The following is a 27,836-nucleotide window of genomic DNA, read 5'->3' as shown; positions in this document are numbered from 1 at the left end:
TAAATTAACAGGTGATACATACGTAAGCCAAAGCTGAGTCATTTTTGTGTCATATTTGCAACAAAAAAGACAGTTTCTATTATACATATTTTTAGTTTCCATATCTAAATGCATTATTCTTATTTTAGTATTATAGTCATCAATATCATCAATACACATAGGTATTAAAGCCCTAATTTGTCAAACATAGCCTGATTAGTTCAATTAGCATGCTCAAGAAAACAAAAGCTAGCTTAGGATACTGGCCTTTTAAAGTTGATTCAAAATAACAAAAACAAAATATTCAGATTTTGGGAAGGAGCACAGTGGTTTGGGCCACTTCTCACTCCTCTACTCCCTGCTACTACTACTAATAAACATCTATTTAGCACTTAACTGCAATTGTAAGTATTGTTCAAAGTATTTTACATAAATAGTATTAAGTCATTTGATCAACTCCAAAGCCTCTTAATAACATCTAATCATAGCAAACATTTATTGAAAACATAACTGTGATTGTCCTGCACTGTTCTGAAAGCACTACATATAGAAAGTATTTAATCTCTCAATAATGTCATGATGGAGATAACATTATCATCACCATTTTACCAATGAGGAAACTGAGACATGGCAGAGTTAAATTGCACAGCTAGCAGAGATTTCTTAACCGCTTCAACATCTCTCTGCTTCCCTGAGAGTCATAAAGACTAAACAGTGTTATATACCAGATAAGCAGGGGTGACTGAAACGATTCTAGAACTCTTCTAAGGAATAGATATTAAACTATCTAAATGATAAGCAAGAGATAATATTGAAGGATTCATAAATTGAGGATAATATATGAAAAAATATTCTAGAAGTTAGACTTCAGTGTGTTAAATGTGAATCACTCAAAAAAGAAAACAGATGTCTCGGTTTCAATTGATTTCACATAGATCTATGATGACTTTTCTTAAAGCAAAATGAGCAGCAACACTTATGAGCAGGTAGCAATTCTCACCTGGGGGACCAGGAGGACCTTGTTCTCCAGGATGCCCAAACCCTTGGCTCCCTTTTTCCCCATTTCTTCCTGGTAGGCCTGCAGAGTGTCAAACACCTGAGTAAGTTTACTTAAAATCACTGCCTTCTAGATTGTTTCATTCAAAGCTGTTAATATACACATGAAAGAAAAATGTCTTTTAAAAACCAGCTTGCCATCTATTTTTTCTTACTAATGGAAAACAAGTTTTGAAGCAATAATTTCTAAAATGATCAGTGGTTTAGATCCAAAACTTAATGGGAATCAAATATTTAGAAAAGAAAATGGTTTGGAATTATTAGCCCTTTGTGTTAATCATAGTTTTTTAAAATTACTTTATGAAACATCTAAATTGTTTATATACTATTAAACAAAAAGGAAAGAATTATCAATCAACATTTCACATAAACATTCAAATGCAGGGAGAAATTCTGGGCTACTAGGAAGTTTTATCGCAAAACTTATTTTTTCCTATAATAGAAAAAAAAAATGAATAAGGTGACAGTGCAGAAAGTTACCAAAGTCAAAATAAAGGAAATGGCAACTGTGATTTTCTATTTAAAAACTTTTCTACACTCAAGCAAAATTTCTCAGTACATTGGCAACATTTTCTAATTTGTAACTTTATGTGTTCATAAATTTGACTTCTCTATTTGAGAATATCGCATTAAGAAAATAATTTCTCTTTAATTCAATTGGCAAATTATTTAAAGACGAGCATTTACAGATTTCTTTATCATGAAAACAAAGTTAACTCTTGACTATTAAATGGATATAGGGTATGAATTTTAAAAAAAAGACTTTTTAAAATTCATTTTCTTGTTCAAACTAACTGCATACCTTTTAATCCTCTGACACCTGGACGTCCAGGGACACCCACTAATCCAGGAACGCCATCTCTTCCTGGCAAACCAGGTAATCCTCTGGGACCCTCTGGGCCTATCGGACCAGGTGGCCCAGGAATACCTGGGGAGCCGTGTTGGGACTGGCAATGATCACAATTTCTAATTCTTCCACTCTGAAGTAAGACTGGTAGCTGGGCTTTTAAAAACAAAGAAACCCCATCCCTTATGTTTAAATGGTGAGTTGGTGTTAATTATATTTTTAATTTTTTTTCAGTTTACAGAGAAAAAAACTATGAGCATTGAATAGGTGCATATTTCTTGGCCAATAATTTCACTTCTAGGAATTTGACTATGGAAATATTCATTGCTCTGTGTCGTAATTTTATTAGAGCAATTGCTTAAAATAGGGGAAAAAGTGAAAGTGCCCCCAAAAGAAATTGGTGGACTATATTCATATTTATGAAGTAAATTATCAAAAAATACGCTACAAAAGAAAATTCAAACAATGGCAAAATAATAAATGTCTTTATTAAAAAGATTATAAAAGAGTATATATGATAAATCTTTATAAAAATACTCATTGAAGAAAAGTAGATGAGGCTTATAAACGTTATCTATTTTCTTCTTCACCTCACTATATCCTCTACAATTTGTCCTAAGAATTTGTATTACTTTTGTAATTTGAGAAAAGTTATTAAAATGCTATATTTGATACCTACCTCTTATTACATCTGTGCAAACTTGTCGAATAAATTGTTCTGAAAACTCTCTTCCCTGCATCAAAGTATTAGGGGTTATAACATGCACATAAAGAACATGAGCAAAGATCAATGAAAATATAATAACTGTGAAAGAAGCAGAATACATACGGGCTTCCCATCCAAACCTGGGGGTCCCTGAGGACCTGGATCCCCAGGTTGCCCCTTAGGACCTGCGGGCCCCATCAAGCCATCCACCCCAGATTCTCCTTTTGATCCAATGGCACCTCGGACACCAGGTTCTCCCTTTTCACCTCTCTAAAAGCAAAAGAAATCTTTACAAGTTCTATTTAAATATTTCAGAAGGTATAATTGCATCATGAAACTCCTTAAGGATGTGAATATGCATGTATGCATATGTAAATATGTCAGGTATGTAAGGAATAGCTGGAAATATTGTCATTGACCAGAAGGGAAATTTCATATCATATTAAACTGTCATTTATCCATCCATCCAACCAGCCAGACCTACAGGTATCCACTACTGATTGAGTATATTGTATAGGTAATATGCACACCGCTAGAGATAAAACAATGGGTGTAACACAGTCCTAATTCACAAGGAGCTTGCATTTTAGTGGGTCCGACAGATACAGAAATGCACAATATTCTTTATTCAAAAATATGGAGAAAAAATTCAGCTCCAAGTCTGGAAGAAAAACCAGTAATATTGACAATTCACATTTCATATCAAATTCAGTATAAACGTACATATTCTGAAAACAACTAATTGGGAACTTCTACTGAAGAAGATAAAAAACGTTTCTTTTCTGGTTTTTACTCAAAAGCTAGATTTATATAGTATTGAAACCCAAGCAAAAAGGACTGAAGAAAGAGAGCATAATATATGAAGAAACATACCTCTCCTTTTGCGCCATGATGGCCTTGAATTCCCTTTGAAAATTAATAGGAAAAAAACTGTAATAAATGTGCAAGCTACAGTACTGTAATGTGGCATCCACCTTTTCCCACATACTTAATCAAATTTAAAATTTCAATTTGGAAAATATTGATCGCATTAGTGACAGAATTACACACAAAAGAGACCCTTTTTGCCTTTTAGAGAAGGCTAATGACTAGGAAATATGTTAACTGAATAACATAAAAATTTTAATTTGCTTAACTGTTTCCTTCTTAGATATGAATATTTTCAAATGCTGCAGGTTGAATCATGTGAGTAAGAATGGGATTCTACTGAATTTAAAATATATTACTATTTTAATAAAAATAAAAACAAATCAGATTAAATATTAGGTATATTTTTTCTTGTATTCAGTGATTAAGATGAATAGTCTATTTTCCCAAGTTTATGTTCTTAAAATTAAATTTTGATTGGGTGCTATTGACAAAGGATGGGTTAAAGCGAAGATACCATTAAAAGTGACTAGTAAGAGAGAAAACCCCCAGCTGTCCTGTGCTTAAACCATTCGCTGCCAGTAATTAAGAGACCAGAGAAGCAGTGTCATGTAAAAGATGGTATTTTTTCACAGTGATACAAACACTGGGGAACCCATGCATGAAGCTCATTCAACTATAATTACCAGCTACATCTGGATGGCTCCATTAAAGTCTTTCCCACTCCTCTTTTCCATATTTATTTCAGTGGTGTATTATAGAGGAAAAAGACTCTCAAGAAAGGTATTAACATTTTCCATTTTTGAAATTCATTGTACACCTGGGCTCAAAAATCTCCTAATATTCACTCAGGAAAAAAGGTAAGACTTTAATAACAGGTAGGTTCTCATTATTCAACTTTAAAATAAAAAATCGGTGTTCTGCAATTTAATATGAAATTTAATGTATAATGTTGCACACAGTGAAGTCTGAGTTGGGGTATATCTGTTGATTAATTTTCAGGCTCCTCAAACACTGCTATCCAAATTAGACAAAGAAAAGAATTAGATAAAAATCGTCATAAAACACCAAATATTTAGTTTTTATATATGAATCTTTTAGTAAGTAAAACCAACTTTGTATGGTCATACTTGAATTTTGTTTCTGAAGAAATGCAGGAGTGATCCTTATAAGATATAATAGAACAACTAGGACCAACATAAGAGAGACGAAACAGTGAAGTTCTCAAATATGGGAATTGAATTAGAGCTAAAACTAAAAACAGCTGTCATCTGAGAACCCATTAAGATGACTCCGTGAGAGAAATATTCACTTTGACTCCATTCACAAAACGAGGGCCAAAAAATACACATGTGCTGTGCTTGGTAGAGCTACAGGTAACTAAGACTGTGTTTACATGAAGAGTTTGGGATGACTACTCGGCTGCTGAATAGCAGCAGCTGCTCTGGCCCTGGGTACTCCATGTAGGCTAAGCTCCTGGTGGTGAGAAATGTAGCTTCCAGCCAATCTAGGGCAGAAGCTTTCTAGGGAACCCAAATCCTGCCTTAGGAGAGGACACACACTCTTTTCCTTGAGAAGTGAAAAAGTTAGTGGAACCTTAGAGAAAGTGTGATCCATAAGCCAGTGAGCTAGCTAAGTTGCGAGTTCAAATTCTAAAGGAAATATCCTTCTTTTCTGAGAGTTACTGTGAGTAACATTTTTTGATAAAAGGTCTGGGCTGTGGAGGTTAAATGGATGAAGGGAAGAAGGTCCTATGGGAACAGCAGTTTACAGATGTTTTGTGATTGACTTAAGGAAACTCAGAGAGTTAATCTGTGTTGCCAGGTTGGGGAACAGGAATGGAGTTGTTTGTGTCATCATGTGGGTCTGAGTCAAGTGGAGGATCATGAAAACTGAAAGACATTTTATTGAACATAATTGTACTCAGGCAATTCCAATCATTCCTCCTCTTGGTTACTTTTACTTTTACTTTTATTGTTAGCTTCTAAATTCTCAATTCTTCTTAACATCTGGCACTCACCTTCCATCCCCTATTGCAGATAACCTTGGGGCCCTATGCTTACACTCTACCCAAAGGTCTCTCAGACTCCTCCAAGTAAGGGACACAGAGACCCCTGTCCTTGGAGACATCACTACCCAGTTTTATCCCACTCTCTCCAGAGTTGGTGTAATTGCAGAATCTTTCTCCCACTCACCCTCAGAGAAAGAGGTCCACCCCATGGGAGGACGCACATATCCAGCTTGCCCTTTCAGACCTGATCAAGTTGGAACCATGTCCAGCATTCTGCAGCTACAAGCAACACAGCAGCAAACATGCTACCTAAGTACCAATCTCCTTTATGCCTTTGTCCGTCCACTTTGGCTCTGACTGAACTTACAGTCACATGGCAATCTCACTGAAACACCACCTAATGAGAACAGTTTAGTCAAGAAAGAAGCAAAGCTGTCTTACTGTGTGTCTGTTCTACAACGCTGTCTCTCAGGATAGCATTTTAATATATCTCCAGAGCAGTAAATTGTCTCTCTGAACAAACTGAAGGGAAACAAGTACATTTCTCCACCACACGTGGCCCCAACTGATTTTCAAGAAGAAAAGCAAGACAAACCAGGAGGGATGAACAAGCTGCCATTGTGTGACTGGCCGTCTCTGGCCAATAACTACCCCCAAGAAATGGGTGGAATTTTCAACCTGCAGTCATTTGCTTGGATGCATTAAAAAACAAAATTCAGAGCCACCAATGTTATCAGTATGGGAAAGTGAAAATATAAAACAAATAATGAAAGAAACTCATTATCACCACACTACCTACATGTTCAACCTTATATGCTTAGAATGCATACTATACATATCCTTCTCCCCACCATTTTTCTTTGCAAGTAATCCCCTCTCAACATTGTCCAGTTATGTGACTTGTTATTTCATTTTTTATCAGAAGAAAACCAAAAAGTACCTGTTGCCCTGGAATTCCCTGTCTTCCATTTTCTCCCTTTTGACCCTTTAAAATAAATAAACATTATTGATTAGTCTGCACACTTATGATGCAATCACATATACCATACAAACTATGTATTACCTTGAGTTCCAGAAGAAATGTAACAAAAGCAGTGATACAAATGTATAAATTATGTGAGAGATGGGAAAGTCAGTCACTCAGAGAAAAAGAAGAAAAGTCATCCTAATCTTATAGTTAAAATGGACAGAGATAACGAACAAATTACTGATTTGGGTGAAACATGTAAATAATTCTAAGTCCATATTAATAGTGGGAAAATAGTTTAAAAAGTCATTGGATATGGACATTTTATTAATTTCAGTGGCAATTATGTTCATTGTTGACTATGGACATGTGAGGACAAGAAGACCTCTTTAACATTTTATTCTTAAAAATTAAAATATACTGTCACATTTTAGTAAAAAAGCCATTTAAATGAAGAGCTTTAAATCAGCATGAACAAGAGAACAGAAAAATTAATAAAGGTATAAACACATTTATCTATTCAATAAATATTTTTGGGTATCTACCATTCATGGGACATTATGCTAGACTCTGAAGCACTACTTCATCCTTATATTTATTGTGCAAAATAATTAGCAGTTTCTAGGAAGACATATACCTAGAAAAGGTAATCAATGAAAGATCTAGTGACTACAATTTTACATCGCCCTTGCCTAGTAATGAATTCATCAATTTACATAAGTGAATTCCTAATATTTATTGAGCAGCACCTATTTGCTGGCACTTAGGGACACTGAAACAGAGGTATCATTGTGGGCTTCAAGTCACTTACTGTGTGGTAAGAGAGATAAGCAATTAAATCTAGAATGATGAAAATACTGCTGATAAGTCTACAATGTATAATTAAACATCTGGGTTGGATATTATTGGAACTTAGGAAGGGGCATCTGACAGAAAGGGTAGGGAATGTGACTCACCCTTTGTGCAGCCTTGAGGGATGAGTAAGAGGTAGCCAATTGGAGAAAGGGTAGGAGGGTGTATCGGGGAGAGAAGACACAGGTGAAAGGCAGGTAGTTTCTTTTGGCAGCGGAGCAGGATTGGATAAGAATGGGCGGAGTGGCAAGAGATAACACTAAAAGATTCAGTCAGCCCAGAAAGCACTTGATGGCACAGGCTTTATCTTAACATGTGTGGGGCACCATTAAAGGATTGCTAAGCAGATATGTAGCTTAGCTATTTTATGCAAGTAAAAGTGTGGAAGAAGGAAGTAGACTGGACTCAAGGAGACCAGTTAGGAAGACATTGCAGTAGCCCAGGACCCCTGACAAGAAATAACTAGTACAGTCGGGAGAGGTAGAAGGTGTCAAGTTCAAGAGATATTTAGCATTGATTATCATGACAGGAAATCTGTGAGTACGAAGCGGTTTATGGGGAAAGATGACAAGTTCAGTTTAGGACATATTGAACCTGAGGTGCCCATGAGTCATCTAAATGCAGTACCAAGAAGGAAATTAGAATATATGGGTCTAGAGCTCACAGACATTTACTTAACATTTACCTCACTCCCAACTTCAATATTAACTTAAAGGAATCCTATATCATAGTATTTGAAGATCTTCAATAAACATTGTCTAAAAAACAACTGAATTTTGTTATACCACTCTAAAACATCTTGTGTATGTTATGAAGAATAAGTTCATTAATAGGAACTGTTATAACTGTGGATATAGCAAATTTTGCCTATAACTATTTCAATTTGAAATTTTCTCTTACGATTCCAGAAATTCTAGAGCATTCAGAATTCTACATTTGTGAAAATGTCCAGAGTATTTTTCTTTACATTTTCAGCTTATTCTGCATAGCAAAGCTCAGACACTGAGACTTACAAACTTAAAAACATCATTAAAATACTGTCTGAACACTTGATTGGTAATTTATGGTTGGAAAAGTTTTATATTTCTAAAACTTAAGAGGTTGAAAGACCATCAGATATAATTTATCCCAGATAACTATTTCATTGACTCAGCTAGTGGCACCCTATTCAAGAGTCAGTCTTCAGTGAATGAAAAAACCCATTCCATAGACACTTTAATTGAGGTGAAACTATCCTTGTCTCCTGAAGTAGTAAAATAGGTCTCCTCTTTGACTTTGCTGCTAAGACACGCAAAACTAAATGTCTTTCTAAATCACCCTAGATTTCCCTAGCCTGTTACAATTTTCTGGTTTAATTTTCCTTTCATATATTGATTTGAATGAATATGTTTTATATTTAGGGTTAAAGGTTTTTTATCAAACTTTTGCCATAAAACAATTTCAAATCATTTTTAGAAACTGTGTGTGTGTGTGTATGTGTATGTGTGTGTGTATGTGGTATATATATATATGTATATATGCATATAAATACATATTAGAAGTATATAATAAAATCTATGTATTTTGTTGAATCATTTTGTTTCTAAGTTTTCTACAACAGAAAAGTGGTGAGGAATTGTAGTCAAATTTGGTCTTGTCTGAGAAGCTCAATAGCAAAAGGAGAAAATAGGATTTAACACCTTTATATTAATGTTGAAACAGAAAGGAATTTAAAAGTAAAATAAGAATATTTTAAAAGCTCTGATTTTATTGCTCAGCCTACTAAAAAAAAGCAAACAACATACCTGAATACCTTTTTCACCTTGATTTCCTTTGTCCCCCTACAAAAAGGCAGTTTGATCTGTATCATAATCTAGCATATTCTGTACAGTTTCAAATAAACATATATTTTTCTCTGCTGAAGAAAAACAACATCTCGTGCAAACTCCACAAGCACCTGTATACACAGAAGTTGACTCCTAACACAATATTTGGGAAGAGAACAGAACCACATTATGTCAAAATGATATTGTAAAAGAACACTTTTGTATGCTCCTACATTTGAAAGAAATTTCACCACAATCTTTAATTTCCCAGAAAGGAGAAAACTTCTACATGGTTCACAGTTTTAGGTTAGACAAACTAACAAGAGCGGACTTATTTTGACAAACATTTTATGAAATCAAACTGAAAATCTTCCATTAAGCTATTAGTAGCCACAAGTTTATAGGAAACAATGACAAAGTAAAGCATGATGTTTAAGTGCTATTTTAGAAAACATATATTTCAAAAGTGAGCTTTTGGAAGAAAAATTATATTCCATAAAAATAAGTTTCATAGATTATCAGCCAGAAGGGAAGTTAGAAACGAACTTATACAATGCCCTTGTTTTTATAGATAATGAAACAGCCAGTTAAGCACCTGCCCAAAGTTAAACTTGGACACGGTTTCTGAATTTCCTTTCTATTAATACTTCACCATACTACCTAAACATGGAGTACAGTTTTGCATTTCAACAAAAAAATACAGATTTTCTTTTAAATGGCATGTTTTGAACAAGAAAATTCTCTTCATCCCAAACATATATTCATAGTAGATTTACTTAACATTTACTAAGAGTCTCACACTTGATGGCTGCTATGTGGGGACATTTCTGTCTCAGCTACTGCTGCCTACTGATCATCAGAACAAAAAGTCCAAAGATCATAGTGTGTATGATCTAGGCACCATGTAGACAACACATGAGGGATAGAAAATAAGATGTTGAAAAATAAATAGCAAGGGACATGAAGATGGAGACATAAGAGTTTGTGTCTTTTCCAGAATAAAAACCAATAGATTTACTTTTAACCTGAAATGTTCGTATTAGCAGTAGCATGGACTTCTTAGGCACACAGGCATCAATTGTTGCTCAAAACCTCCAAACAAATAAAAGCATATATATTATTTATATACGTACAAGTCAAGGTTCCCTTACTTGACCAAAATGAGAGAGAGAGAACCTAGTTTTGCTGTCTTTCCTTGCCAAAATATTTTAAATTAGTATATTTGACTTGTATTTTTAAACTGCTTAAATTAATTTTAATAAACTTCTATGTAACATAATTGTTTCATAGATAGGAACTTCATGGTCAAACATTTTGGGCATAAGTTTTATCCTTCCAGAATTTGATCCGGTTTTGGCAAGAGGGGTATTCGTATTTTGATAGGAAGCCTGACATTGGATAATTTTCCTCAAAAAATTCTTAGCTCACCTGGATTGTGAAAAAAACCTGAATTTACAGGATATTACTTAATTGTACTTTCATATTTTCTGATCTGCATGTCTTTTCTAAGGTCTTCGTCTAGGAGACAATACCCATGTGGGTATATAAGAGATGCCACAGCTATTAGCATGGGGCTGAACATATTATACATACATCGAATATATACTTTATCATTAAAAATATATTAATAACAAGTCCTACTTTAAGAATTTCACAAAAGAAAAACTTGTTTGCAAGTAACTGGTTAAAAGCGAACTGTATCTCCTAAGCAATGCATACCTTTTTTCCTTGAATCCCGGGTAAACCCATGTATCCTGGTTCTCCTGGGGAACCCATTGCTCCTGGTTCTCCCTATGTAACATAGAAATTCCACAAAGGTCACAGATCTACTGCTTATGAAAAGCACCACTGTTTTTATCTCTACATATCTCAATTTTAAAATGAATGGTTAAAAAAATTTATTGACAGTTACTACTACAGAAATAGTAAAGAATAAAATGTTTACTAGAATCCCAGTAAAATTTCTTGTATTTTTCTCTATCTTTTCCAGTTGAAAACTTCTCACAGAATTTCATATTTTAAAATTCTGTAAATATTTGTTATTTTTATGATACTTTATAATTTCAATAATAAACGAAATAATAAAGTTGTAAAAATAATAAACACAAGTATCTCTTTTTTGTTTACGTATTTACTAACACTTATTCTCCTTGAAACTGCTTTTTCTCAAATTGCTACTTTAAAAAGAGCTTATTTTCTTGTTACAAAATAATAGAAATAATAAAAATTATTAAAAATCTCATAACCCAATATTTTTGTTATATATTTTTTCTCTAACTCTAATTCATGAACACACATATACAGTTAATAAAATGTGCTCATATACATGCATAATTTTATATCTTTTAATCTCTAGATATATTAATATTATAAAGTTCTTATGCTATATTTTTCATAACATAATTTTTAATTATGGAAGAGTATCCATATTTATCGACTATATTTTATTTAATAAAATTCTTATTGTTAAACATTACAGTTTTCACAAATTTTGTTTTTATAAAAAATATTGGAATGAACATCCTGGTAGTTAAATTTAATTATTTATATATATTTATTTGCACATATGGAATATTCTTTTGTTAGAAATAAATTCTTGAGCTATTTTTCAGTACAGGGTGTATTACATGAGTTATCTGAATTCCATTTCTCCACTCTCCATCATCCTATAGGAATTGTCCTTTCTGAAATAAAGTTTTTTGTTTTAAAGTCTTAAATAAATTATTTGCAAGCACGTATTAATAATGCATTGACATATTTAGGATATATTTGTAAGAGATGCAACATAATCCTGAATATGCTTCATGGTTCTGTTTCGTTTTGTGTTTTACCATTAGTCCAAAACTCTGTAACATCAACTAAAGATCACTCTCTTTTTTAAAAGAAAAGGAGGCTTTATTCTCTTTGCTTACTGTACTTACTTCCTAGCCATCGAATCATTCTCTAGATTTTTGAAGGTTGGAAGTGTATTAAAAATCCCGTTGAAATAAACATCAACCCATGTGGTTTGGAGGAAACTGGCAAAGGCCATTGTGAGTTCTATATCAAAGATGAAACTCCCATAAGCAAACAAAGAACAGTATCATTCGTGAGAACTACACACTCTTGTCTTCAGCTGTTTAAGAGAAGTCTATTCTCTGGACCAGGAAGGAAGTTCATGTTTGCATACAATTTTACCATTTTTCAAAAAATTAAGCCAAAGTTTATATCTCTATTATCCAATGACAAAGTATCTAAAAAACAGAAATGAAGCTCTGTATTGACAATTTCATTTCAGGTACCTTAATTTCATGATAAAGGTAATCCTTAACTTCATGTATCTCTTAAGAGATATAAAATGTTAATTTTCTGAAATAATGAGGGGAATTTACATTATAATTTCTTTGAAAATATTTTCAAATGCATCAAAATTACCTTAAGCCCAGAAGCCCCAGGCATCCCTTGAATTCCAGGTTCACCTTTGCTTCCCTGTCAACACATCAAAAACATTGGAGTTTTTTAAAAACAATTCTGTCATAATATATCTGATATAGACACTTAAGAGAATATATTTAAAATAATTTTTACATTTTTAACTTTCTGATTGTTTGATAGACTCTGTACATTAGACCTATGTATTAAGAAAAATGAAAAATTCTTTTAGGCAAGGAAGGGGTTCCACACATTCATAAGCCTAAAAACCTGTGTTAAAGCTGGTAGCTTCAAGTATAAGGGAGGAGAGTCAAACCTTTAGTGGCCAGCACTAATAAGTCCAGCCACCACACTGCACAGGTGGGAGACATGTACTTTAACAGCATCCTCAGGGCTGAGATCCTCATCATTATCCTGTTTCACTTTCTCAGTAGGACTCATCTTCAGTATGCAACTGAAGGAAAGAAGAGTAGCTTCAAATGCACAATGGCATTTTTTGAAGGAGTGTGAATCAGAAAATGTTTAGTTTGTGCTTTTTCAGGATTCCAGTGCAGTTCTTTCTAACAGATGGAAACTTGGAGTACAAGGCTGACAGGGCAAAGAATGTAACACAGAAAAGGAAAAGTGGATAGAGAAAGAGAAAACAAGTCTTCTGGCTAATAAGGAGAGATTGTCAAATGTAGTTCTGGCTTTCGAATACTTTGATACCTGAAATCACAACCCAATGTCTGGCAAAAGCCCATAATTAAGCAGGTTGATGTGACACCTATAAGGGGAACACAATAATTACCCATAGCCAACTTGGGTTTACTAATCAGTGAGGCAAACCAATGCCATTTTCAGCTTTTAAAAAAGTTTTGTAGGCTGCTCATGGTAAGAAACACGGGAAGATCACATTAGATTTAATTAAAGCATTTAGCACATAACAGTGTTATTGAACCACAGAATAATGATTCCTTAAAATTTCTAATTTTATAAGTGATTAAACTGAAATTCACAGACATGAGATTTGTTGAAAGTTATCTGACTTGATAAAACTAATATATCCTAATATTATTTAGATAATTACTATCTTTTTAAGTTCTGGGTTATATGTGCAGGATGTGCAGGCTTGTTACATAGGCAAACGTGTGCCATGGTGGTTTGCTGCACCTATCAACCCATCACCTAGGTATTAAGCCCAGCGTGCATTAGCTATTTTTTATGATGCTCTTCCACTCCCAACCACCCTCCCCCGCTAACAGGCCCCAGTGTGTGTTGTTCCTCTCCCTGTGACCATGTGTTCTCATTGTTCAGCTCCCACTTATAAGTGAGAACATGTGGTGTTTGGTTTTCTGTCCCTGCATTAGATTGCTGAGGATAATGGCTTCCAGCTCTATCCATGTCCCTGCAAAGGACATGATCTCGTTCTTTTTTATGGCTGCATAATATTCCATGGTTCTTTTTCCAGTCTATCACTGATAGGCATTTGGGTTCATTCCATGTCTTTTCTATTGTGAATAGTGCTGCAATGAACATATGTGTGCTTGTATCTTCGTAACAGAATGATTTATATTCCTTTGGGTACGTACTGAGTAAAGGGCAGATAACGTTTTTTAAAACCAAAACATAGTATAGTTAAATAGGCTTATAAATGTTTCCACAGCTATTTTTAAGTATTATAATGTAAATTAGAGGTTTTCTAAAGCTCTGCCTCAGTTTCAGCCTTATCTCTGCCCTACTGAATACGTTTTTGTCTCACCCTAGAACTTCTATCAATGATATTGACAGCATAAGCCACAAACATAAGCTGACAAAACTAGCAGAAAGAAATGAATATAGAGGTCAGTAAACTATGACCCATGGGTTAAATCCAGCCCAATGCAAGTTCTTAAAGTTTAACCAGAACACAACCACACCCCATACCCATTTGATTAGGTATTGCCTGTGGCCAATTTTGCACTATAATGGCAAAATTGAGTAGTTACAACAGAGACTTGTATGGCCCTCTAAGCCTGAAATATTTACTTTCTGTCCCTTTTCAGAAAAAGTTTCCAACACCTAATATACTGCAAGAAAAAAATTAAAATATTTCATTGAAAAGATTATGTGTATTTTTAATATGTGTAATTTTAACTTCTTAGATCTATTTTTAACAAAATAATTGTACAAGCACAAGACGCAGAAAACCAACTTTAGAGTCATTCATGTAAAAATAAACAAACTGTGATACTGGAAATCCTCACTGGCCTACCCAGCCAAACCAGCAGAGTCTGCTCAAGTGGTAGACAGCACACATTGTTCTAAAACCTTTTACGGAAAGTCCAACAGATACAATTGACCTTCAACTCAGTGTGAGTCAACAGTGTGGTGTATCTAATAAAAAAAAAAAAAAGCTGATGAAATTTTAGGCTGCATCCTTAAGAATTAGAGAATCCAAAAGACAATGAGAGAGCCCATTGTGCACCAGTTAATAAGGGGTATTTTCTTACAAAATGACCTTGAGAAACTGTGGAGACCTGCTTAGGAAGCTCAGTCATTCCAGTGTATTATACCAACTCTGTGTGTACCTATAGCTGCTGGAGCCCACAATACTCCAAGGATCCACAAGGGTCTACCACTGATGGAAGAGCAGCTACCTTTTCTCATTATTGGGCTCCCGTGTCTTTTTTTTTCTCTCTCTCTTTTCTAAATACTTTAGAAATTAAAAGTAAAATAGATTAGGTCATCTACTCATACGCCAGGGTCTATTCCCCTGAGGCAATGCTTAGTCAAAGGTTGAATGCTTCCAAAATAGCAATTCCATCACTTCCTTTTGGAAGGTTGTCCTAGAATCTATTTGCAAAATAGTTGGGAACAGTTTTCTGAGTGTTTTGTCTGATCTTCTGGTTAACCAAGAAAACAAAATAGTTCTCGTACCACAGGATTATATATAGCTAGAAAATGGTCAAATAATGACATTCAAAGAGTTTCAGTTCTACCTTGAGAATAACTAACCTCATATCCTAAACATATTTGTCAAGCTTGCCTTACTTATTTAAAATCTAAAAGTAAAGATAATATGCTCTTACTCACAGAATTAGTACAATTTACAAGGCACTTTATATACATTCCACTAAATAAAAATACTGAAAAGAAGACTAGAAAACTGATATTGTAAGAGATATTCTTATTCATAACTATGAATGCTCTAGACTGGTGGTTTTGGCACTGAGCTCCATAGAGCTCTAGTACTCCTCAATACTAGACACCAAGACACCAAAAAGGGAGAAGGGGGCTGAGCAGCAGGAGATTCTGGACCCTTTCCAATATAACAGGATGAGCTTTACTTTAGCTCTTATGCTGAGCCTTTGCAGATTTAATTCTTACAAGATTTTTTTTTTCATAGAATAAAAACCACATTTAAAATACAATCAAGGTAGTAGTCAAATTTTCATCAAAGTTATAAATGGCCACTGTGCTTATACAAAGTTTCCAATCTTGTTAATTTTATCATATTTACCTTAGATCCTGGTGTTCCAGGCTGACCTGGTGAGCCATTGCTTCCCATTAAACCCTACAATTTTAAAAAGGAATTTCAAAAGTAACTTAGAGAAGATTATTAAAAAATCTTAAATCAATTTCCAATTTACACATTCTCATAATTAATTCACTAAATTATAATACAGATCTGAAAATATAATACAATATTTAGAAAATTACCATACATCCATAAAGGATAATAAAAGTAAAAAATCAAACTATGCAAGATAGCATGAAGGCTAGCAGATTGCTTATAATTCTATTGCTTACAAAAACTACAAATAGAGAAAATGGGGAGCTAGTAAAAGAAAGATATAAAGAAAAATTTTTTTTCTACACTTTTTCTTTTGTTAGGATGGCTAAGAATTAGGTGTCTTCATAGACGTTATCCTGATAACATTACTTAGAATTCTATTATCCTGAACAATATTTTAAAAGAGTTACATTTAATAAACTCTCTGGATAATCTTTCTTCAAGGTACAAAATGGCCGTATCTTTAATCATATGATTCAAAATAAAAAATGATAACTACTCTTTCAATTAGGACTTGATTTAATTTAGATTCTACTTTAAATACTATTATACATATTTAATGCACTTTACAAAGGAAAAGGGATTAAAAAATCATTATATCATTAGAAAATATAATCTCAATATGAACCTATAACAGACAATTTGATTCATATATTAAAATCAACATCACTTCTAGCAATAAACTTAAAATTTGGGGGGGGGAATTCTTGCACACATGAATTTTCATAATTCTGAATCAGTTTCATATGCCATCTTCACTCTTGAAAATTCTAAAATAATTTACTCTGTTTTAGGAACTTCCCATACTATGTCTTCTATACATATTCTTTCCCATTAGTGTAATATGTTTGTAAATTTATTTTAAAATAAAAAAATCACCGAGATTTAGATTCAATGGTACTTAGTACTTTTAAATTAATAGCTAGAATATATTATTTCTGATTTATCTACAGTTAGGGTCCCTGATGTTTTTTTGGGTGGCCAACTTTTTGAGAAACTGAAGAAATCTTTACTCTTTTAGTAGAATGCACATAGACATACTATGTTTCATACAACTGAATGGAATTCATGGACCTCAAATATTTTATTGCTGTATCCCCTACATTTTTATGAACTCTTGAATATGAACTCCTAGTAGGTAATAGCAACACTGCAAACACTTTGATGATAATGACATCAACATACAGGCATCCCTGGGGCTCCTTTTTTTCCTTGCTGTCCTGGAGGCCCAATTTCTCCCTAAAAAATCAAATATTAAAGAAATTATAAATTGTAAATTATCAATTTATTTCAAGAAAGTTTCTGCCAAAGCATAATGGAATGACAATTGAATATCAATCAGCTCAACTTTTTCTGCTTTCTCTTCCACTACTGTAAGGCAGGAGCAAGGCCTTAAAGACCTTGGCATAGAGTCTGAGGATTTACTGTCAATATTTTTATTATGACATTTGTAGTGATATTTGCCATTCTTTCAAAGGAAGACCTAGCAGCTTAGATGGAGTTGGTAAGGTAAACAACAGAAATAAAAATCAGGTGAAAAATTTTCCTATTTATCACAGAGTTTAAGAAATATAATAGTGAACATAAATTAATAAAGAAAAATAGAGTAAAAAAATAACAGCATTAGACTTCAACTTCCAGGGTTGCGGCTGACTAGGTCCTGTAAGTCCAGAACAAAAATCCTAGAAGGACCATCCTCTGTGAGAGAGTGCTGGTCTTCCAAGAAGTAGGAGGTATTCAAAGATCTCTCATTTTAATGAAATATACTTTGAGTAGGGGCTATAATTATGAGAATTTGAACTATACAGAAACTGTGCCAGAGACAGAATTGTAGGAGCCAAGAAAGGTGGAAGTATCTAAGGGTGGATCTTCGGCTCTTGGGAAACTGAATGTTGGCCAGCCATGGAAAGGAAGCAGGAATCTTCAATACCTATGATGACTCAGGACTTTCAAAGGGGGCTGAAATGGTATCCATGGCTACCAGCAAGAGGCAGGTCTTCATTTCCCAGTTAGGCTGACAGGACACCCTCTAAATTAAGATGAAGCAATGAGCTCATGATAAACAATATAGAAACAAGAGACAGCAAGCTACAGGAATGAGAATAATAAACAATAAACTGCAGATATTAGAATTGTTAGAAACAGAATTTAGAACTAGATATGAGATTTTTTTAAATTAAAAAAAGAATCATGAAAGACTATTAGTACTGAAAATATAACAAGAGACTTCAAGTACAAAAAGTTGTGGTTTAAAAAATTATAAACTCTAAAAGTGAAAACTATGAGTGTTTATCATTTTCAAAAAAAATCAATTGATCATTCTAACAGATTAGACACAGTAAAGAATAAGTAAACTATAAGGTGTATCTAAAACATTTAACCAGAATGCAAGACAACCAAAAATATGGAAATATGGTAGGTAATGCTAAAAAGAGATGTAGAGCATAAAATTAGAAGAAATTAAAAAAATGTCTAACCAGAATTCCAGAAACAGAGAATGGAGCAGAGGTCATATGGAGATAATGGCTGATTCTTTCCAGAACTACTGGAAATAATTCCACAGAGCAAAGAAGGAAACTGAATGCCCAGCAACATGAATAAAGAGATATCCATATCTAGGTATATTGTAGTGAATTTGAAGAACACTAAAAACAAATAAAATACCTTAAAAAGTTCCAAAAGAAAGAGACAGATCACTTACAAAAGAATGATAATTAGAATGACAGCAGATTTTTCAAAGTTAACAATGAAAGCCAAAAAACCCATAGAATAAAATCTTCAATTTACTAAGAGAAAATAATTGTCAACCTTGAGTTGTATAGTCTACAAAACTGTCCTTCAAAACAAGAGCAAAATAAAGAAGTTTGTAATTAAATAAAAACTGAAAGTTTATTACCAAGATATCTGTACTAAAAAGACATTCAAAAATAGAGTTAATTATGCCATGATTATCTTAGAGAACAAAGTTGAAAAGTAACAAAGTAAAGGAGGAAGCATATAATGTAAATCTAAATTAATATTATCTATATAAAACCACCACAAAACAATATATACAAATTTGTAAAGCCAAAACAACGGCTTCTAAAATTATATAACATTTGAAAAATTAACTGTTACCACAAATGTAAAACTGTATTTTATCATAGACAACAATGCACTAAATGAGCAGATCCAGGCCCAAAGCTAACTCTCATGAATACTTACCTTTTGGCCCATTAATCCTCGGTTTCCAGGAAATCCTGGGATTCCCTAAAAACAAACAAAATAGATTTTTAACTTATAAAAAGTTGAAGACTTTATCATTAAAGAAGAAAGAGTCGCAATTGGAATTTCAACTGGTAAATAACACATATTTTCAAATGTATACATATTATAATATTGCTATTTGTAATAATCCAATATGGAAAAGACAATTTATGAGATACAGCATTATATGAATATTACTGATATTTAGAGCTTTAAATAAGGGCTTTTTGAAAAAGAAACCATGAGGAAATTCATCTCAGTTCTTGCACCCCAACACGAGTGACAAAATTAAAATGATGTTTCATTTGCACACATTCTTGTATTACTTCTAATGAATCATGCAAGAAAATCTGTTAAATGATATAAGCTCTGATTTAGTGCAACAGTTCCACAAGCCCTCAGTCTCACCACCTTAGTTAAAAATTAATTTAACTAAATGATTTCCTCCAACCTGAGCCTTGAAATACCCAAGAACCTAAATATTCATATAAAAAATGGCAATCTTTTCTCTTAATAACTCCCTTACTGATGCAATCATGAAGAATAGGAAGACCACAGTTTGTGAAGAGACATAAAGAAGTATAGGTCACTCTTTCACATGGCTGAATTCATATGCATATGTCCCTAGCAACATTCAGAAAAAATTAATGTTAATTCTATCAAGTTGAGAATAAATTTAGCACATTTATTGCTTGCAGAACAGTTCTATTGTCTGCCTTTTGATGCATTTACCCAAAATGATCATTTATCATGCAAAACAGTGATTGTACTAATCAATTTTTGCTTTTTATTCCATTTCCTTAGCACCTATTTTGGTGACATTTGAGCTGAAATTGTTAACAACATTTATATTTATACAAATGTATTGACACTGAAAGACAAGAAAATTGGGTCACATCTGTATGACTTTGAAAACCCTCTGCACTAGCAGGCCTTCCAAAGGAAACCAGTACTCTTCAGTAAATCACAGCAGGTGCTAGAGCTGCCATTGCCAATGAGATCAAGTGTCTTCTTCTATTGCAAGGAGGATCTGCCATTATCTTTATTTTCACACCCTGAGTTTATAAATACAACCTTTATTGATCAATGTGCTAATCACAATTATAGGGCAAGACATAAACACATAGTTCTAGTTTTAAAATCTGAACTTAAATCATACATTGGAACTCAGTTTGGTTCTATTCAGCTCAATTCAGTTTGCCACTTCACCATACCCTTTGCAGAGAACAAAAGTGGTATGTGAGCAATGACTATCAACAAGGGACTCACAATCTAGTTGCAAAGACAAGCCTTTATAAATGTAAGTAGAGAATAATATGAAAACAATAAAAATACCTTAAAGTAACAATATAAAACACGATCACAGTACACCTAATAAGCACTCTAAAACATAAAGTAAAAGTAAAATCACTTGAGTTATGAATATAAAATGAATTGTACCTTCTTACGCAGAAAATGTATATTCTCAATGCAATGAATTAAGATAAACATTATTCAAAATAAGGGCCTCCATTTGAATGAACCATAATTTGGTGTGAAACCACCCTGTGACCTCCTCCCATTCAAACACCCACACACATATGAAAATTCACTAAAAGTTGAGATCAAGTTCTGAATTTAACGAAAATACGTGTGTAAATTCTTCTCAGAAGGAAGGTGGCTATACATTGTTCTATGCTGGAAAACTGGTACAGTTCTGTCAATGTAATAACCTTGGCCCCCAGAATTCCTAACGGGCACATGTGATTACCAATGATAGTGTCAGACCTGAGAAGCTGAATTTCTTACTAGTCTTTTATTATTTAAAGTTTTCATCACTATTCAAGTCCCTGTGCCCTTACACAGTCTGTGATGTTACCAGAATTAGTTACAGATATCCTGAAGACAATCCCAGTGTTAGCAAGTTCACATCCTTTCCCTGGAGAAAACAGTTATACTCAGGTTTCCACAAACAGCACCTTGGCTTCCACAAAGCCCCTGAGAGCCAGTTTCCCCACTGTTTACTCCTTGGATTTGATCTGATTCTTTTATCTGTGATAGTCTAATACTGATCTCGGTCTGTAGTAGAACATAGCCACAAATCTTACATTATTTCAATATATCTGATATTAAGATTATTTGGGGGAGATTCCAGATTATAAAAAAAAAATTCCTTTTCTTTTTGTTCGTCCTCTCAAACTGGCCAAAAATTTACATATATTTCATAGATATGTATGTCCATGAAGTCCTAATAGATCTTCTTTTTTTTTAAGTTTTTAAATAATGATTTTTTTTTATTTTATTTTTAATTTTTTTTTATTATTTTATTATACTTTAGGGTTTTAGGGTACATGTGCACAATGTGCAGGTTTGTTACATATGTATCCATGTGCCATGTTGATTTCCTGCACCCATTAACTCGTCATTTAGCATTAGGTGTATCTCCTAATGCTGTCCCTCCCCCCTCCCCCCACCCCACAACAGTCCCTGGAGTGTGATGTTCCCCTTCCTGTGTCCATGAGTTCTCATTGTTCAATTCCCACCTATGAGAGAGAACATGCGGTGTTTGGTTTTTTGTCCTTGTGATAGTTTACTGAGAATGATGTTTTCCAGTTTCATCCATGTCCCTACAAAGGACACGAACTCATCATTTTTTATGGCTGCATAGTATTCCATGGTGTATATGTGCCACATTTTCTTAATCCAGTCTATCGTTGTTGGACATTTGGGTTGGTTCCAACTCTTTGCTATTGTGAATAGTGCCGCAATAAACATACGTGTGCATGTGTCTTTATAGCAGCATGATTTATAGTCCTTTGGGTATATACCCAGTAATGGGATGGCTGGGTCAAATGGTATTTCTAGTTCTAGATCCCTGAGGAATCGCCACACTGACTTCCACAATGGTTAACTAGTTTACAGTCCCACCAACAGTGTAAAAGTGTTCCCATTTCTCCACATCCTCTCCAGCACCTGTTGTTTCCTGATTTTTTAATGATGGCCATTCTAACTGGTGTGAGATGGTATCTCACTGTGGTTTTGATTTGCATTTCTCTGATGGCCAGTGATGATGAGCATTTCTTCATGTGTTTTCTGGCTGCATAAATGTCTTCTTTTGAGAAGTGTTTGTTCATGTCCTCTGCCCACTTTTTGATGGGGTTGTTTGTTTTTTTCTTGTAAATTTGTTTGAGTTCATTGTAGATTCTGGATATTAGCCCTTTGTCAGATGAGTAGGTTGCAAAAATTTTCTCCCATTCTGTAGGTTGCCTGTTCATTCTGATGATAGTTTCTTTTGCTGTGCAGAAGCTCTTTAGTTTAATGAGATCCCATTTGTCGATTTTGGCTTTTGTTGCCATTGCTTTTGGTGTTTTAGACATGAAGTCCTTGCCCACGCCTATGTCCTGAATGGTATTGCCTAGGTTTTCTTGTAGGATTTTAATGGTTTTAGGTCTAACATATAAGTCTTTAATCCATCTTGAATTAATTAATAGATGCAATAAAAAACGAAAAAGGGGATATCACCACCGATCCCACAGAAATACAATCTACCATCAGAGAATACTACAAACACCTCTATGCAAATAAACTAGGAAATCTAGAAGAAATGGATAAATTCCTCGACAAATACACCCTCCCAAGACTAAACCAGGAAGAAGTTGAATCTCTGAATAGACCAATAACAGGTTCTGAAATTGTGGCAATAATCAATAGCTTACCAACCAAAAAGAGTCCAAGACCTGATGGATTCACAGCTGAATTCTACCAGAGGTACAAGGAGGAACTGGTACCCTTCCTTCTGAAACTATTCCAATTGATAGAAAAAGAGCGAATCCTCCCTAACACATTTTATGAAGCCAGCATCATCCTGATACCAAAACCTGGCAGAGACATAACCAAAAAAGAGAATTTCAGACCAATATCCTTGATGAACATTGATGCAAAAATCCTCAATAAGATACTGGCAAACCGAATCCAGCAGCACATCAAAAAGCTTATCCACCATGATCAAGTGGGCTTCATCCCTGGGATGCAAGGCTGGTTCAACATACGCAAATCAATAAATGTAATCCAGCATATAAACAGAACCAAAGACAAAAACCACATGATTATCTCAATAGATGCAGAAAAGGCCTTTGACAAAATTCAACAACACTTCATGCTAAAAACTCTCAATAAATTAGGTATTGATGGGACGTATCTCAAAATAATAAGAGCTATCTATGACAAACCCACAGCCAATATCATACTGAATGGGCAAAAACTGGAAGCATTCCCTCTGAAAACTGGCACAAGACAGGGATGCCCTCTCTCACCGCTCCTATTCAACATAGTGCAGGAAGTTCTGGCCAGAGCAATCAGGCAGGAGAAGGAAATAAAAGGTATTCAATTAGGAAAAGAGGAAGTCAAATTGTCCCTGTTTGCAGATGACATGATTGTATATCTAGAAAACCCCATTGTCTCAGCCCAAAATCTCCTTAAGCTGATTAGCAACTTCAGTGAAGTCTCAGGATACAAAATTAATGTACAAAAATCACAAGCATTCTTGTACACCAATAACAGACAAACAGAGAGCCAAATCATGAGTGAAATCCCATTCACAATTGCTTCAAAGAGAATAAAATACCTAGGAATCCAACTTACAAGGGATGTGAAGGACCTCTTCAAGGAAAACTACAAACCACTGCTCAATGAAATAAAAGAGGATACAAACAAATGGAAGAACATTCCATGCTCATGGGTTGGAAGAATCAATATCGTGAAAATGGCCATACTGCCCAAGGTAATTTATAGATTCAATGCCATCCCCATGAAGCTACCAATGACTTTCTTCACAGAATTGGAAAAAACTACTTTAAAGTTCATATGGAACCAAAAAAGAGCCCGCATCGCCAAGTCAATCCTAAGCCAAAAGAACAAAGCTGGAGGCATCACGCTACCTGACTTTAAACTATACTACAAGGCTACAGTAACCAAAACAGCATGGTACTGGTACCACAACAGAGACATAGATCAATGGAACAGAACAGAGCCCTCAGAAATGATGCCGCATAGCTACAACTATCTGATCTTTGACAAACCTGACAAAAACAAGAAATGGGGAAAGGATTCCCTATTTAATAAATGGTGCTGGGAAAACTGGCTAGCCATATGTAGAAAGCTGCAACTGGATCCCGTCCTAATAGATCTTCTATGTCCAATTATGCTAAGAATTATTAATTCTTTTACAAATACCAAGTAAAAATATAGAAAAACTACACGATATCAAAAACAAAACATAGGCCTGATTTATCTAAGGAATTCTTGGCAAAACTAATATAATACCACAAGCACGCACAGAATACCAGCTTATTGAGGGAGAGGTTAACAAGGGAAACTGAAATCATTCAGAGCTATATTAGTTAATAAAATTCTCCAAGGTAAAATTTTCTTGGGCCCCCAATATGTGTATTGAAATTGACTAAACTTTGCTAATTTTACATTAGCAGTCATATTATCCAAAAGCATTTGAAAGTTAACAGTTTGTCGATCGCAAAGTATTTAGTGACAATTATTTTATAGCGCAAATGTGTTTCCAAGGAGACTATTTTCTATTTCGCTGTGGTTTTGGGTTCAGGCAACTGTAACAATGTCCAAGTAAAGACAGAAACAAGTAAGAGTAAATGGACATATTTCCTCTACTTCTGTGATTTCAGTTTGGGTTTGAGGAAGAGCAGAAAGTCAACCAGAAAATCCTGCATAATGTTGTGGTTAAAGAATGTTGACACGAAAAATTGTTCTAGAAGCTTCTCTGTAACCATTTAAACCACTGCTGTACAACAAACAAGTTGTTAAGAATAGAATACATACTTTAGAATAAAGAGTTTGACTTCTATTTCCTAGAGAATACTTTGTAATGAAGGAAATGTGTCTATGACAATATTACTTAGAAAAGACAAAATATCACATTATACTCTCCATATGTAATGAATGTATTTACTTATCTATGAATTTGGACCATCTTAGATCAAATTTGCTTTTAAGTAATGCAATATTTTCAATTCACTAAAAAAGATCTAAACTATTAATGGTATTTTTATATCAAATTATCTACCTTTCTACACAATGGTAGAGATATTTAATATCCAGTTATCAAAATATCAGAAGTATATTATGTTTTCTTCATTATATCAAGAAGTGATTTATTCATTCTTAAAGATTCAATGAAGAAAAAATTCACATGTTGAAAGTATCATTCTCATTAACTAAAAAGATTCCAATCTGATTATCAGTAAAGAGCACAGTAGAAGCCATATGAAGCAGCTAAAAAAATAGATGTTGGAGTCAGCCAGCCCATGTCCTAATAGCAGATCCACTCCAGGCCAGTTATTTAAACTGTAAAATCTCTGAATCCCAGTTTTCTTTGTCAGGAAAATAATAAAACCTATCTCATAGAGTTGGTACATTCTATCAATTAGCTTTCACAAATATTTAGCTCAGTGCTGGCACAATAATGAATAAATTTTTATAACTGTCTCTTCACAGCTCCTCCCTGACCTTTGAAAGTTGTGAAATACTTGAAGTCAATTTTTTTCCATGTCTCTACATTTTGTCCTCTTTCTCCATTGTGAGGCTTTTTCTTTTTTCTTCTTTTTTTTCTTTTTGCCTTTCTACCTTGCCTTTCCCTACTTTCATTTCCAAAAATATCCATCATATGTAGGATGATGCTAGCAATCTAAAGTCCCCCATTCGGGGGCGCCAACAAGTCGGCATTGCCCCCCATTCAATACCTTTCATGTTTGGCTGATCTTGATTACAGAGTAATACTATCATGACTTTTGCTTTTTAAATATTTTAAATAATTCATCACTATTTGTTCAGAAAAAGATGACCAAGAGTATTAAATATATTTGTAGTTGAACCCTGCAATGTTTCTCAATAATTTTTTTTCCACAGTAACTGGCAGGCCATTATGAATGATTTACAACAGATTATTCCGTGGTAAGGTAACTATAGGGAGAAGTAACTTACAATCGCAGTTGCCAGACCTAAAAGAAACCAATATACAAGTACTTGCAATAAACCCTTGATAAGGAAATGACCAGTTTTCTATTCCCATAGTATGCTGTAATTAATCCTTAAGAAAAAATAATCTAAGAATGTTGGATGAACTTATTCACCCTGGCCTGTAGACAAGGGCCCATTTGGGACTGGACCCAAATTACCCAAAGATAAACAATTTAAGTAGAAAAGACTTTAGCCAATAAATATAGGCTACTCATGTTCATAATAAAGCAGAAAGTGTCACGAGTTTCACCTTACAGCCTACAAAAAAAGAGAACAAAGATATCAGAGGAAGGAAAAGCCATTTGGAGGCCATTTTCAAGGCTACTCCAGTAACTGGCATTTCTTTTCCATACCTAAAGGCATTTCTACATTTTTATAAACCAATAAAATAGTCTGAACAATGTTACATTGCAAAAGCATCCTTTTCCAGCACAAGACAAAATCACAAATTCTTAGCAAATTAAAATAACAAACCTGAAAACTCAGACAAGGACGAAGACTATCTGGAGAGGAAGGGAAAGGATTAAGAGATCTGGGACCCCTGTCACATAGCGGGAAAGTCATGTAGCCATCAGAGCCCAAAGGTCCAGAAAAACCACCTGCCCCTTTATACCAGTAAGTGAAATGCATATGAAATACATGGATGTGTTAAAAAACAAACAAACAAACAAACAAGCATGTATGTATAGACACATGTAAAACTTAAAATCAATTCTATTTTGAAAGAGAAAGTTACAAAATAATACTAGAGTTGTTCTAAAATGGTCTCTGATCCTCTGAAAGCCTGAAAAGTACCTACCACATTTTTGGGGTACATTTTTTGTTACTACATAACTCAAAACAAATTATGGTCAATTTCTCATTAAGAAGAAAAGTAAAAGTGAATTTTTCAAAGACCCTTTTTAACTTTAGAAACTTTAACTTGGTGCTGAATAGAAGTTAAAATAGAAGTTAAATCTTTTCCAGAGAAACTGGAAAATTTTACTTTTTTTTTTTGAAATTTTATATATAATAGAGGTAATCATACCAAAATATTTTAAAGCACCATTAACCATCCCCACCAAATAAAAAATGAAATTAGTTTGATAAAGAAAACACACTAATAAGTGAATTTTTAAACTTAGTTAATTTCTACGATAAAAATAACTAGGTATTTAAAATTGTATCTAATCTAATATCTTCTATATCTTATTTATAACCTCATATTTTTGAAATGTGTATGCTATTCCATCTAAATCTCTAGTTATTGCATAACACAGCCCATTGTGAATTTTATGTTTATGTAATATAAATCCCATTTTCTTATAAAAATAATGAAACAATTGATAGACAAATAAGCATTGATTAAAGTAAAAAAATTTTGTTTTCTATTGATCCCTAACCAATTACCACATATTTAGTGCATTAAAACAACACACATTTATTATCTTACTGTTCTGTGGGTCAGAAGTCCAGCATGAGTCTCACAGGGCTAAATTCCAAGAGTCAGCAATGCTACACCCCTTTCTGGAGTCTCTCAGAAAGAATCTGC

At 33.9% G+C, this 27,836-nt stretch overlaps 1 protein-coding gene across 2 annotated transcripts in view; it reads right to left on the bottom strand.

The window, feature by feature from the left end:
- The window catches only part of COL21A1 (collagen type XXI alpha 1 chain), a 182,266-nt gene that overhangs the window by 1,594 nt on the left and 152,836 nt on the right, over nt 1–27,836 (bottom strand). The window contains exons 18-29 of one of the 2 annotated variants that reach the window (XM_030803600.1): nt 19,241–19,285; nt 17,222–17,275; nt 15,983–16,036; nt 12,505–12,558; nt 10,810–10,881; nt 9,070–9,105; nt 6,407–6,451; nt 3,462–3,494; nt 2,712–2,858; nt 2,562–2,616; nt 1,838–2,038; nt 980–1,057 (exon numbers count right to left, since the gene is read on the bottom strand). In XM_030803600.1, the coding sequence (XP_030659460.1) occupies nt 980–1,057; nt 1,838–2,038; nt 2,562–2,616; nt 2,712–2,858; nt 3,462–3,494; nt 6,407–6,451; nt 9,070–9,105; nt 10,810–10,881; nt 12,505–12,558; nt 15,983–16,036; nt 17,222–17,275; nt 19,241–19,285 (874 nt within the window). Of the gene's footprint in view, nt 1–979; nt 1,058–1,837; nt 2,039–2,561; nt 2,617–2,711; nt 2,859–3,461; nt 3,495–6,406; nt 6,452–9,069; nt 9,106–10,809; nt 10,882–12,504; nt 12,559–15,982; nt 16,037–17,221; nt 17,276–19,240; nt 19,286–27,836 lie in introns of those variants that run through there. The other variant, XM_030803601.1, reaches the window with a different exon arrangement.

This window comes from Nomascus leucogenys, chromosome 22a (assembly GCF_006542625.1).
Source record: "Nomascus leucogenys isolate Asia chromosome 22a, Asia_NLE_v1, whole genome shotgun sequence".
Classification (NCBI taxonomy): Eukaryota; Metazoa; Chordata; class Mammalia; order Primates; family Hylobatidae; genus Nomascus; species Nomascus leucogenys.
This window is presented reverse-complemented; position numbering and strand designations above follow the sequence as displayed.